The sequence below is a fragment of the Xiphophorus couchianus genome, chromosome 2 (assembly GCF_001444195.1).
Source record: "Xiphophorus couchianus chromosome 2, X_couchianus-1.0, whole genome shotgun sequence".
NCBI classification, from domain to species: domain Eukaryota; kingdom Metazoa; phylum Chordata; class Actinopteri; order Cyprinodontiformes; family Poeciliidae; genus Xiphophorus; species Xiphophorus couchianus.
The window spans coordinates 11916571-11930596 of NC_040229.1; the positions used below are offsets into that span (position 1 = coordinate 11916571).

Consider the following 14026-nt stretch of genomic DNA (forward strand, 5'->3'; position numbering starts at 1 on the left):
ATAACTTTAGAAAAGCAAAAGTTAATCATATAACCTAAACTTGTATAAAATGAAACAGTGAAAACAATAAAGCAATTAATAAACAGCATTAAAAACAAGCAGCGCATAAAAAAAAAAAAATCAGAATAAAATCAATTAGCTGCTGCTTTACAAATCTATCTACCATCTTCTGCAGCACAGTTTCTGGAGAGAAAACCCTGCTTGGGCAATGTGGAAGAGTTAAAATAGGTCAACTTTCCTCAGAAATATCACAGAAATCTAAAGAGTTCACAAATCATTTTCCGTCCAGCAGTATCGAAGGAGTGGCTGAACACTCCAGCTTTGAAAGTCATGCATGTCGCTCCAGTTGGTTAAGTGTTTGAGCAGAGGACCGAGAGAGGGTGTGGTGCCAGAATAAAAAAAACAAAAAAACAACAACAAAGAAACCACAAATATCTGATGTGAAAAAAATGCAAGCGATGAACTGAATTTAAAGAGCAGTCTGTCTGTAGCCTCTCAGCTGAGCCAAGTTTCATTTTAACTAAAACAAATATTTTAGTGAAGGCCTCTCAGTGAGAGAAAGACGGCTTTCCTCAGTCACATTATACTCAAACAGGTAATGGTTTTTGACTCTTACCAGCTCCAAAGGTCCAAACAGGAAATGAACCAGCTCCGGAGCGCTTGGGTTCTGTAGATGTTTCTTCAGTTTGGCCTGCAGGGGGCAGAGTGGCAAACAATCACTGGAGAGTCGATGACCAGAGAGCGGCCGTTCCACAACGGAGGTTAGAAGCTTTGATATCTCACCAAGAGGTTGAGGGCCAGCTTCAGTTTCTGCAGGCTGTCAATGAACTCTGCTTCAGAGGGGGGCCTGGCCCGCAGGGTCAGCATGCCCTCTGTAAGCAAGAACAACAACAGTGACCACACACAGAGGCCAGGGTTACCGGCTGCTCCACACCCCTGCTGCAGACAGGACGCAGGTTTCACTTTCTTGGCAAAGGATCAAAGCCATAAATGTTCTGTTTTTTTTTTTCTTTTTTTCATCTATTCCAGAGCATTTTATAGCTGAAGCGATACAACGAAGGAAGGTAATAAACAGCTCACCTTGAGCAGGGCAAGAAAAACTCCTACAGAGTTTCATAACCAGTGACTCAGCTGGTTGAACAAAAAGTTTATGACACAGGATATGTTGGATATAAAATGGGAGTTTAAAGTACACGCTGACTGCTTTTGTGAATTGTCGAGTCTGTAGTATTTGCTTTTCTGTTGTGTCATTATTTAGGGATGGGAGGAAAAATTACGAGTTAGCCGTAATAATTTTACCAGTATGATTGTGAATGAGAAAAGTCTCTTTTCCACTTACTGGTTGCTGGATCTTTGTAGATTGACTTGCTTTCCATAAATTCTCAACTACAAAGAGTTTCCAAGCTGGTTGTAAATCTCAGACTCCTTTTCATGTTTAATGAACCACTTCACATCTCTTTGGTAGGTCTTCAAAAACATTCAGCAAGAGTCAAAAATTTAGCCATTTGAATGCTTTATCACAGCACAATCTTGCATGATGCTGATCAGCTGCATGGAAAATTTTTTTGTACCAACAGAGATGTTTATGTCTTGTTACTAGTCACACATAATTTCTTTGCATGAAGACCTCTTCACTTGCTGTGTACTCAGACATCATATGCGTTTCTTATGGTATTTTTTACAAAATGTCAGAAAGATACTCTAGAATAAATAAAAGGATCAATAAAAGAATCAATGAATAAGAATAAATTTGAAAATCTGGTTAAATGCAGCTGGTCTGCACTGTTAGTACTGTTTGGACATGCTTTTGTAGAGTAGTAGCTATTCATTATTCTGATTTCAATATCATTTCATGTTTGTTTTGGGGTTTTTTTCTGATTAAATAACAATGAAGGAATCTGAAGCTTCAAAGTAGATACTAACGTCAGCCTCTCTAACCAGTCACAGTACTCCAGCAGCGCTTCCATGCTGATCTTCCAAGCTGTCACCGTTTCTCTTTTTAACCATGCAACAAATGTCTCCATACAGACATTTTATTTGAGAGCTTTTCAATGCCTACTTAACTGAGTGTTGTCAGCCAGTCTGATCATCAGTTTTAGTCATAATAAAACCTATTGGACTAAATACCTCACACACTAACAACAACTGAATAGAGCTTCCCAGACAGACAGTTTGATGAGTAGTATTGTTATATTTCAATACTGTAAGATCTTGTCATACTTGATCAAACGGATTTTTGATTCATCTATAAAATTTTCTACCTTTCAAATGTTAAAAAACAACCCATAAAACATGAAAGCAGGTAAAGTGTTGACAAAACATGCATAAATATGATGAAATGATCAGCACACAGGACACAAAGAGAACCACACATTGCAACGTGAGCAATATGTCCATATTGTCACGCTGATTGAGCCACTGCAGAAGAAGAAAGGTTGACAGACCTGCTGGTCCTTTCTTCTTGTTCTTCTTACTCTTGTTGCGTTGATTGAGCTGATAAAAAGCCTCAGCTGCCTTCTGCAGCCGTGCCACAAAGATCTCGATGTCGTCCAGGGCACAGTTGAGGATTTGCTGAAGAATAATAATAATAATAATAATAAAAAAAACATGTTGCTGTAGTCGTTATGATCTCATGAGAAGGACAATGATGACCGCCACAGTGGATATCAAAGCTCACCACATCCTTCTCAATGCGCTGGGCCAGCTTTTCATGCGACTCTGCATCGTAAGGACCTGCAAGTGGAGAAACTATCACTAACCACAAAAAAATACTAATACCGTTACTGGTAAAATGATGTTCTGTTACTAAATGTATGAGTTTGCATGATTGTGTAACTCTGCATGCGTTCTTACCATGAGTGTTTGCAGCGGCTGCCGCTCGTCTATTTGCAACAGGTGGCGGGCCCCTGGGGGACGAGGGAGGGAGGATGGTTTCTCTCTGACGCTTCATTTTTTCCTGGTTCACCCTGAACAGGCAGAATGGGGCAAAATGCATCACTAGCAGTCATTATTGCCACAAAAGTAAAGGTAACTAGCAAAATAAATACATATGCATGTGTGTGTGTACGCCATTGTTCTTACTTGAGGGTTTCCAGCCTCATTTTTTTCCCATGTTTGTTGTCGCCAAGTGCACTGTCTATGTCTGCGTGAACCATCTCAGCCTGTACGAAGCAGAAAGAGACACAGAGGGAAGAAAAGAAATGTTTTAAAAAATCACAGTTCTAGGTGAGTGGTTTTAAAATTATATCTAAACTACTTTTCTTTTTTTTAACAATGACTGAATGAATTTGCTCAACAAGTTTCATTTTGCAGAAGCTCTTTCACACAAAAGGTATGTAGCAAAAATCTGTGACTTGAAATAGTATTTACTGTAAATTAAAAAAAACTTCTATGAATATATCTATAAATGCATCAGTCAGGTCCTTATTGGTGAGCAGTGAGACAAATAAAGATCTTTTTTCAACAGCCTGATCGTTTATGTATTTTTGTTTTGATGCATAAATAATGATAATAGTTGAATTTGTTTCTTACCAGAGTGATTTAAATTTACTACTTCTATCAAGGAAACTGCAGCTTTTTTATGGTCCAAATGTGATCATAAAACATTTATATTTATATATTGTTGAGGTAAAATAGAGTTTGTATTCTTGAATAGAAAATCAGAATCAGTTTAAACGCAAGGAAAGAAAAATCTTTCCTTCCCTTGGCCAGAAGGAAAGAGGCTGTAATAATATGATATCAGTTATATTTGATATTAAATTATTGGGATTGGAGCCATTTTAAGATAGTAGAAATGTGCTTTTATTTTTGTCCTGCTCTAATTTACTATATCATCAGCCCTAGTAAAGATCTGATATCTAGTCTCCATAACAACCATTTATTTTACCACTACTGATGCAGGCCGTATTGTTCCAGTATTTACACAAAACAAAGAAAATAAACGCTGCAGATATGTTGCTTAAGGTCCAAAAGCTCCATTCAAATTTCTAAAGCATCACTTTAACTGGATTTTAACATTTAATTGTAATTTTTAATGTGTTTTAATGGTATCTAATATGTACTTGGTTATAGAAAGATAAAGAAAAATAGTTGCATTATTGTAGTGACTTTGAAAAATGACATTAAGGGTTTACTTTGTATTTTAAAATGTGATTATTTGTTTAGGAAGTGCGAATCTTTCTACAGTAGGTTAAAAACATATAATAGACATAAAAAAAAACATTATTTGCTCAAACATGGAAGTCAAATTTGACCAAAACAACCAATATAAATAGCTGAATATATTTTTAAACAAACAACATAAAGGTATTCAAGGGCACCTGGACAGGTAACAACGCACTTCAAGTCTTGGAAGAAAAAAAACACTCAGACACACACCTCCACTTGGTCACAATGGAAGAAATGGATGTCGGGTTTGTGTTGGTCCCTGTCTTGACACACGAGCAGCAACACAGATGGGTAGCGTGTCTGATTCAGCACCGCCTGGCAGAGGTGGACTGTGGTGAGGGGGAAGTTCTCCAATTCTTCCTGCATAACAACCAGAATGCCATTGTTATTAAGAAAAAAAATGTTAAGGGAAAATTAAACAACATCACAAGAATATACCAATTATTGTAGATTCATATGGCATGCTTTACACTTTTCTGACGTATTTCTGAAAATCTTTCCTACCAGATGAGATTCATCAACTCAAACAACCACATTAATCAACATGAAATTTCAAGAAAGTTCACAAAATGTATAAATAACTTTATATTTAACTAATAGCTTAAGAAGTCATGCAGAACATCTACATCTGTTTAAATCTGACCTCCTTATGGGAGCATACCTAATATCAGAGAGACACAGAGACATATGCAGAGCATAATGTGTGAATATGAACAAACCTGAGTGTCACAATCAAGAAGTCTGACTGCCTTGTCTGTGACCTGCAGCAGCATCTCCTGTGTCCAGATTTTATCCCTGGAGTCCAGAAGAATCAGTTTCTTGATAGCATCGTCTACTGTGACAATAGATTCTGTCTTGTCCATAACAAACGTGGAGAGATGCTGAAGAAGAAAAAAAGCTGTTAGTGATTAAAACCTGGAGTTGGGTAAAAGAAAATGGATAAGAAGCACACACAAAAAATGAAAACGATTCAAATTGCTCAAATTGGTTAGTTTTCTCCTTTGCCAAGGAACTTCTTCTGTGTTTTCTGTGTCCTCTGCAAAGGTTTTGGCAAACTGCAAATAAGACTTTAAACAACTGTCTTTCAACAGTGGCTTTTCTTATCACTCTATAAAGTTCACATTGTGGCATATACAACTATTACTTGTCCAGTCCATAGATTCTCCAACATGAGCTTTTACAGCACCTGCAGAGCTACTACTTACCTCTTTGCTGCTTTTCTAACTTATACTCTACTTGCCCAATCTGTTAGCTTAGATGGACAATCACATTTTGTGGATTGAACTGAAAAGTGCTTGGTGAGATGTTCAGAGCTTGGTGTAAAGTTTCATAACCTAACCCTGCTTCATTTTCTCACAGAACAGCTGGATTCATACACAGATTAAATTATACAGGTATGGATTTCATTTACTAAGTGAACGTGAACTGGAAGGGAACTTCAAATTTTTACAATTTATAGCATTTTATATTTTATTTTTATTTTATCTACAACTACTACTCAGTGGTAGTTGTTATTGTGTCTTGTCTCTATGCTGTAACTGCGAAGTAATTTCCCTGCTGGGATGAATAAAGTACTTCTATTCTATTCTATTCTATTCTATTCTATTCTAAAGCTTTGTTTACAGGATGAGATAAAGAAAAGATCTGAATACACAGCCTGTTACATCTTTTCACATTTAATTAAGACAAGTTCATAAACTCTGTATAATTTTCTTTCCACTTCACACTAATACACAATTTCATGCAAGTCAATTAAATAAAATCCAAGTAAATCTATTAAAGTTTGTGGTTGTAACATGTCAAACTTAGAAAAACGTTCAAGGAGCATAAATGTTTGTGGAAGATATGTTTAATCTGTCCAAATGCCTCTCAATTTCAGTTGGTTCTGCACAAAAAATGGCTGCAAACAAGAGATCAAATGAATTTATCAGTTTTATTGATGTGACTGCCTAACAGAGTTTACCAGAGTGGATTAGCTTAAATTCATGTTAGCATATTTTTACAAGCTGTATTTTCACGTGATGCTTTTAGATTGAAGAGTTGGAGCATTACTGACACCAAGGTTTCGTTTCTGTGATAGGCAAATAGCTATCCTTTATTGCATCTGATGCAATCCGGTTGCAGAGATAAACTGTAAGGAAACAATTAATCGTCTTTCAAATGAGGGTGTTTCACATCTTAGACCTGCTATTATGATAAGACATATAAACCTGAAAAATGAAACTTAAAAAAAAATCTAACTGCAAGCTTATTTGTCTTTTTGATGGCTAATAGTGAAAAAAAATATGAGCTAAAAATACAGATTATAGCAGTTCCTTTAGCTAACAGTTAAATCTTAGCTTGTGCTTTTTTTTTAAATTCTTGCTCTAAAACATTTAGCACTGCTTCTTTCTGCATTCGTTATGTTGAAGTATGTCTTGCAACCTGCCCATGTGTGATAATGAATGAATTTGGAAAATTATCAAGATTGGCATGGGACACAGTTCAGATCTGATCACTGACCCACAGCACATCTTTCACCTGTGCATATCCGCCCCACATAGCTGCACTCCGAGGGCTGACTGTTCTATCATAAGATCTCATAAATCACAGGAACTCACAGGATGTGAGCTTTAATCTCTGGTCGAAGAACAACCCAGGATAACATCATGATGTGATCTTTATCTTTTTCCGCTGCAATCAGGCAGTCTAAATAGCTAACATACTTAAATAAAAGTCAAATGTTAGCAACAATAATACTACACAAGCTACTTGCTTCCAAAGAGCCACACTTTCCATAATTAAAATTATGGAAAGTGATTAATATTGATTAATCAATATTTTCACATGATTAATATGTGAAAATGATTAATTTTGATTAATGATTAATCAAAATCATATATTAATATTTTCACAATATTTTCAAACAACTTTTAAGGATTTCTTGACATTTTTTTTAAATGCGCTTTTACCTGGTTCTCTCTGCCAGCTAAAAATCAAAGCCATCAGTAACACTTAGAAAAAAGTCAAGTTGAGATTTGGTCATTTGAGATAAAACAGTTCAAATAAATTTTAATTCCTGTAAAAATCAATTAAATGATTTGACATGACAACGCAGGGAATTTGGATTTACAGATTAAGCTAAAAGTTTCTTCTAGAATTAAACTAGCATAAAATCTGTACAATACAAAAGGCTCAAATCAGGACTAGATCATTTTTACACTGATTACAAATGATTTGATTTTTAAACTTTTGCTTTTTTACAAAAAAATAATTGTTTTTTTGTTTTGTTGTTTTTTTTTAAATAAAATATACTGTATATATGTTATTACTCATCTCCCCTGTCATGAACCATTTACCACACATTGTCTCATGGGCTGGAGAGACAATCTATACTCTATTACACAGCAACTTCAGAGCACTTTAAAAGATTACAAAGAATGTATGTAATACAGAGGATGTCAAATCTAAATGGATTTGACAATCCATTAACTTCTTTTATTCTTTATAAACCACTTAATAACAACTGTAACTGAGTATTAAAAATGTAGGAAACTGTAATTTTTTTAGCTGTAATTCTAAACTCTTAAATCGAATCATAAAACAAAGGCTTTACCTCAACGTGGTACTGCGACGTCTCTTGCATGATGAAATTTGAGTTGGAGTATTTTTTCCGCTGCTCTGTAGGTAACAAAAAAGAAAAAAAATTATTCTATGCAGACAAAAAGCTATTGTAAAGTAGATCTCTCCATTAAAAACCAGCTCTGACCGCGAGTCCACATGTTGGCGTTTCAGTAGTGAGACGAGGCGAAGGGGAAAAGTAATGCGTGAGCTTGAAGAGCACACAGCAAATAAGGAAGTGACAGCTTTTTACCTTATGACCTCACAGTCAACAACTCTGCTAATGTTTCAGGTTTGTGACATACTTAGCAAGGTAATTACTTTAGATTGTCTATTAGATAAATGTTTTTTTGTGCTGAAACAAAACAAAAATCATGTCAAAATACGCAGTGTTTACCTTTTTGTAAAATTAAACCTTTTGTAAAATGTGTCAGATTAAAGAATATATACGCCCATATAAGTAAAATGGCCCCAAAGGCACCAAATGAGTACTTTGTTTTATTATTCTGGTACTAGTAGTCTTCATTTTCAATAGATTATACAGGAAATGGGCAAAGAGTGAAAGGGGGAATGCAGCAAAGGTCTCAGGGTCGGAAAACAAAACCCCAATCGAGGACTGAGAGCCTCCCTCTACACCATGCGCCACCCTTAAATAAGTTCATCTTAAATCTTATATTGTAGGGTTGCATGTATCTTGATTTCCCCTCCCACATTTCATGATGTTGTCAGAGTTGGCACGGAACAGCCAGGGCTGGACTCATAAGCCCAGATTTATTGGAGGTACAAAGATCAATGACAGCACCAGGAATGGTCCCTCCTCTCTGGCACTTTACCCACTGGTTAATAAAGTCTGACTATAAATCTGAGACCAGCTAAATAATGAGCCTGAGTCTCTACAATAAGAATGATTCTTCACAAGACAAAACATTTAAGATGTTCAAAAATGTAACTTAGAAAGTTATAAAAGGGAAATCTCAAACTTTGCCGAACTTTGTAAACGTTAAGTTTCTTTAATAGGACAGTCTGAAAAACTCAATTTATATTATCAGGGATTCCATGAACAAATCAAGCTCTATAAAATCTATCATAGATCAGGTTTATATAATCTAATCAATATTTTCAGCTGATCACTAACTCTCATTGCAGCATGTTCAAATATGGAGATTAGATGCAAGTGGCCCAAAAACTAAAGTTCCCTAAATGTTGAATGTATCATGACGCTAGAACAAAAAGTTTAACAGAGCTTATCCAAACACTGCAATATTTAGCACAGCTTTGCCCAAAGTTATGCAGATTTGTTTAGAAGTATTTTATCGGGAGGCCATTTGTCTTCCAGCTGATGCTTGGATTTATTTGGGTCATTCATATTCAGTAGCAGAATAATAAATTATCAACAAACATACAACATAATAAATAGGTAAGAGAAGAAAACAATCAAGGTGGTTCAGTGACCTGCAGCTGCTACACATGGCCTCATAGGAGATTCACATAAATAAAAGACTATAAAACACTGATACACCAGCACAGAAAGGGACTTATCAGGTCCTATGGATGATAATGGAGTCAGGTGATAAAGGTGTTTTACAGCAAGCTGAATGAACAGTTTGTACCACACAACCTCATCTTAGTTTGATTTAATATGTTCTTGATTTTGTATTACAGTTCCTTTTAAAGTCTTACAGTGTCTGGCAAAAATATTCAGACATCTCAAACCTCCTAAGACCAAACTTTTAGAGTAGCATTGAGCTTCCTTCAGTCAATACTTTTAAAACCACCTTCACTGTAACCACTGCTACATGTTTTTACAAGCTTCTGCATCAAGACTGCTCAGTCAGAATTGATAAAAAGTGTCTGTGGGAATCATTTTTTTAGGTCTTGCCTCTGATTGTCAGCTGGATTTAAACTGGACTTTGACTGGAGCATTCTAATACAAGCTTCGATCTAATCGCTGTGGTTCTGGTTGTTTGCTTAGGGTCGTTGTCCTGCTGGAAGGTGAACCTCCACCACAGTCCCAAGTCTTTTGCAGTCTCAAGCAGGTTCTCTTTGATGATTATCCTTAATTAAATCCATCAACCTGCCTGTTTGCTTCATTTTCTAATCCTAATAATTATTTTTGTTCACTAACAATCCCTAGTAAACCTCTGAGGCGTCCACAGAACAGAGGTAATTATGTGACGATTGAATCACACAGGAGGTGGACTCAACTTGTTATACAAAAATCCAAAGCAAATTGTCTGCAGTGATTTTTTTGCAGGGTATCCAAGCAATGGTGGCTTAGTTATCCCATACTTTTCATGTCTTTGTTTTTAAAATTAAAAACGGTTTACACCAAAATCAAGATGCACTGTTTTTAAAACTTTTACAGCAAAAATATTTTATGATTGTTTTCTCCTTTCTTTGTTGTTTTAAAATTGAAACCATTGAATCTTTAAACCTATAGATTCTTTTTCAGAGCAAAAACATGTTACAACTTCTAAAAGCCAGAATCAAACAGGACAAAAACACATTAATCTTAGCAGCTATTTATGTCCACATGCAAGCACCAGATGTCCTTGTAGATGCTTAGTTGATGTTAAATGAGTGCACCAAAGTGATTGGATCCATTTAGCAGGTGAATATTATTAAAGGTAACAATTATGCTTCAATAAGGACATGTTCCTATAAACTCTAGCAGTAGCTTTCATATCAGATCTCTCTAAATTTCCATGTTCCATCTACCAAAGTCAACATTCTGATGTCACACAGGGTTTTGTCTTCATACAGATACATTTCCTATTGTTCACTTTATGATCACTGCAGCACAAAAGTTATGTTGTTTGCAGAACACTTAAGATAATGTATGTCAAGGCTCAGTGAGTAAATTCCAATATTTACTCTTTTTACCATCGTGACAAAGAGCTCTTCATCGAGCTGAAGCATAACCTTGAGTACAGATTTATAAAGGGGACGACTTTATACCGTCCAAATGATGCAAACAATTGTCTTTCCTGTTCCTTCCATTTCCTTCCTGCTTGGCTCTCCGCAGGTGAAACATAAGCGTCAGGTGTCACTCTGAAAGCCGAGCTCGACTAATGTCTTATTAATGACAGACATTAATTCCAATCAATTCACAGCCCTGTGACCGAGTGCAATAAGAGCCACTTAGCCGGCAGATGGGCCGATCTGCGGAACTCTCCAGAGTCAATGGTCGGTGATAAAAACACAGCACCCTGGCAGATTATCAGCCTCTTACATGACCCAGATCCATCGGACAATCACTTAAACACCATGGAGTTTGATATTTCACCTCAAGCAATCCAATCCTTACAGAACTGGCACTGCTTTCAGAGCTAAATGCTTATTAAGTTAGGCTTATGAAAATACAATTACTAAAGAAAAAAACTTGGGCTGCAATTAACAAAACAGATAAATTATACAGCAAACTGACATTTGATTTTTACAAAATAATTTCTTTCATTTTGAAGTTTAAGAATAAATGCACAAATCCAAACTTTGTAGCTAATTTCTGATTTCAGGTTTTGTAAAGTTTTGATCTGCCAACTTTGGCCACTGAAAACAGCCTTGGCAATTGATTTTTTTACAGCCTTCCTGTCATAAGTGATCAATAACTATTTGTATTAGTGTGATGTCACACTTTGTGCATGAGAAAGAAGTTGCGAAACATGATTTAGGATATTTTAAAACAAAGACATAATTATTACAAAAAGTGGATAAAAATCATTTTTGGCATCTTATGTTAGCCTGTGTGTATCCCCTCCAGATTGTACATAATAGATTTATCTTAACTCTGAGGTGTTCTAATCCAGCATATTTCATGACTGACAGAAGTTGAAAGCTCATAGTAAATACAAATTTCATTTACACAGTTGTTTGACTTTCTGCTTCTTTTGACTTCTAAGTCTTCGAAACTCGGTAAAATCAGAAAAATTGCAATTCAAGGCCTGATCTAGAAGAAGACAGTTTCCAGGCGCCAGCCGATTTCTTCATTCCCTTCTTTACATTTGCATCCACAAAGAGACCTCACCTGAAAGCGTCTCCATCAACATCCAAAAACTAAAAGTAAATATGGGAATTAGAAGAGTCAAAGCTTTCAGTTAGAGACCTCACCTGACAGAGACATTGTCCAGAGAAGCTTAGGTAACTGAGTGTTTTAGTCCAAAGCAGAGCAACGATTAGTCTGATGTTCTCTCTTTGTGCTTCAGCCCACAAAAACTGATAACAGATCGGGCAGAAGGACCTGATCTGATTTGCATCACTTGTCTACTGCACTGTTTGCGTTATGGGGGAAGTTTGCATATGTAAGATTACTCTGCTGCATGTTTATTAAACACTTTATCCAGGTCTGTTACAGATAGACAATTCATCTGAGCAAAGGGAGGACAGGCGATCCTCCCTTTGCTGGTAGCGGTGACCATCTGTTACTCAGTAGGAGCGGAGCAAGAAAACAACAACTAATCACACGTACAGTAGGGTGTCACACAGATCACCAGTGGGTTGCTTGCTCCCTGAGGATATTTGGAAGACAAATAGCTTCATTGAGTTTCAGGGGCAGCAAGAAAAACTCTGAAGACACTTTGCAGCCGTTCAGCACCATCTCCAGCTATTTGAGCCGATTCTAAATATAGAAGAGTGCAACCATGAAAGAGCGCTGCCCCGTTGCACCTTTGTGTTGTTTCTATTTGAGGCGACTCATTGACAGGTTGGAACATTTTTCTCTGTAGAAGGAGGTGCCGACAGGGACCAGTGAGCTCATGTCTGAAGTAAAGAAGGGAGGGTCAATAAGCGAATGAGATGGCCTTTTCCTTTCCACTGCTCAATGTGCCTTTTATTCACCTGCCATGCATGGGTATCCCCACCCTGTTCCAGCCGCACATTAGGAACAGGCACACCCTGCACTCTTATTCCCTCATACACACACACACATTTTATGTTTTTACATCTCTGCAAAGACATTTCACCGACTTCCATTTATATTTTATTTCTTTCTATTCTATAGTCTAGCCCTAAACTTAGCTCAATTTAAGCCCATCATGATAACATGTTTTAACTGTCCCAGAAATTATTGCGATAAACGATAATATTGTCGCTTTGAGACCATTTTCAACTAATATAACAATAAAGGCTTAAAAATGCAAGTACGCGCTCTCGGATATCAAAAACTTTAATTTCCAGAGAACATTTAACACTGGAACAGGCAGATATTTTAAAAATCCAAAATAAATAAACAACACAATTAAAACAGCATATAAAATGGATTATGAAGTCTCAGCAAAACAAAACAGCATTTCAAAACATATTCATTATTAGGCACAGACAGGGAAGATATGCAAAACTGCCATATCGCACTCATTTTAATTCATCATTAATTGATTTATTGATTATTGTGATATGCTTAATTCAATTCCCCCATCAGTCTTTAAACAGAATAGCACTTCTTTTTATGTGGTTTAGGCTTTGGGTCTTCACAAAGTAGTATTTGCTGGAAAAATGGGCCTCACAAGATGAGAAATGCTAAACACACATTGTAAAAAACAAACCTTAGGTAAGCAATGGCAATAGTCAGAGAATATTTTATCTTTTTTTTTTCCCAGCGCAAATATAAATGAATCACTTACATACCACACCCTTGTATTTAAAGAATGCACTAAAACATGAATGCATCCGTTCATATGAGAAGACACACAGAAACTGATGCATCCCACTGCTAATCCTTGCTGTACCACATGGGGAGCCGGAAAGTCCAGTTTCCTTCAAGAATTCTATCCCTCCCATTGCCCTCATTTTCTAACTGGGTGTCACCAATGGAAAAAAAGAAAGCTTGTTCTGCACAAACATTGGTAATTTTTTTTTACAGTCAGTGATTATGCACATGTGTTTAATTGGGGAGGGATAGTGATGGGGTGGTAAGGTTGTACAACCCCAGCTACACGTCGCACATGGCGACCTGTGGGTTTCCTGATGGGAGTCATTTGCATTGCAAGAGCAAAAGTATTATGATTTGTGTCCATAGCAGAGCGGATCTAAAGCAACAAAAGGTGTGGCGGATTCAAAAGTGTAAGGACGACTTTCTTTTGGGACAAGGGACTGATTTTAGAACGTAGCAGGTGTCAAGATATTCTGATTTATATTGCTAGCATTGAAATATTATCTTTCATACGTGTTAGATTTGCTTCCATAAGCTTCTTCGGCACACCTGCAACCTTTTAGTGATATCAGAGCTACTTTACACCATTCCTGTCAGTTTTGTGTAATTAATGCC

General features: G+C 36.5%; 1 protein-coding gene across 4 annotated transcripts in view; it reads right to left on the reverse strand.

Annotated features, from left to right (window-relative positions):
- Positions 1–14026, reverse strand: part of eps8l2 (EPS8 signaling adaptor L2) — a 31159-nt gene that overhangs the window by 8191 nt on the left and 8942 nt on the right. For 2 of the 4 annotated variants that reach the window (XM_028028253.1, XM_028028264.1), the window contains exons 4-12: positions 7763–7827; positions 4887–5048; positions 4378–4527; positions 3082–3161; positions 2854–2966; positions 2678–2748; positions 2445–2571; positions 784–872; positions 617–691 (exon numbers count right to left, since the gene is read on the reverse strand). In XM_028028253.1, coding sequence (XP_027884054.1) covers positions 617–691; positions 784–872; positions 2445–2571; positions 2678–2748; positions 2854–2966; positions 3082–3161; positions 4378–4527; positions 4887–5048; positions 7763–7827 — 932 coding nt within the window. Of the gene's footprint in view, positions 1–616; positions 692–783; positions 873–2444; positions 2572–2677; positions 2749–2853; positions 2967–3081; positions 3162–4377; positions 4528–4886; positions 5049–7762; positions 7828–7915; positions 8025–14026 lie in introns of those variants that run through there. The other 2 variants (XM_028028281.1, XM_028028271.1) reach the window with 2 other exon arrangements.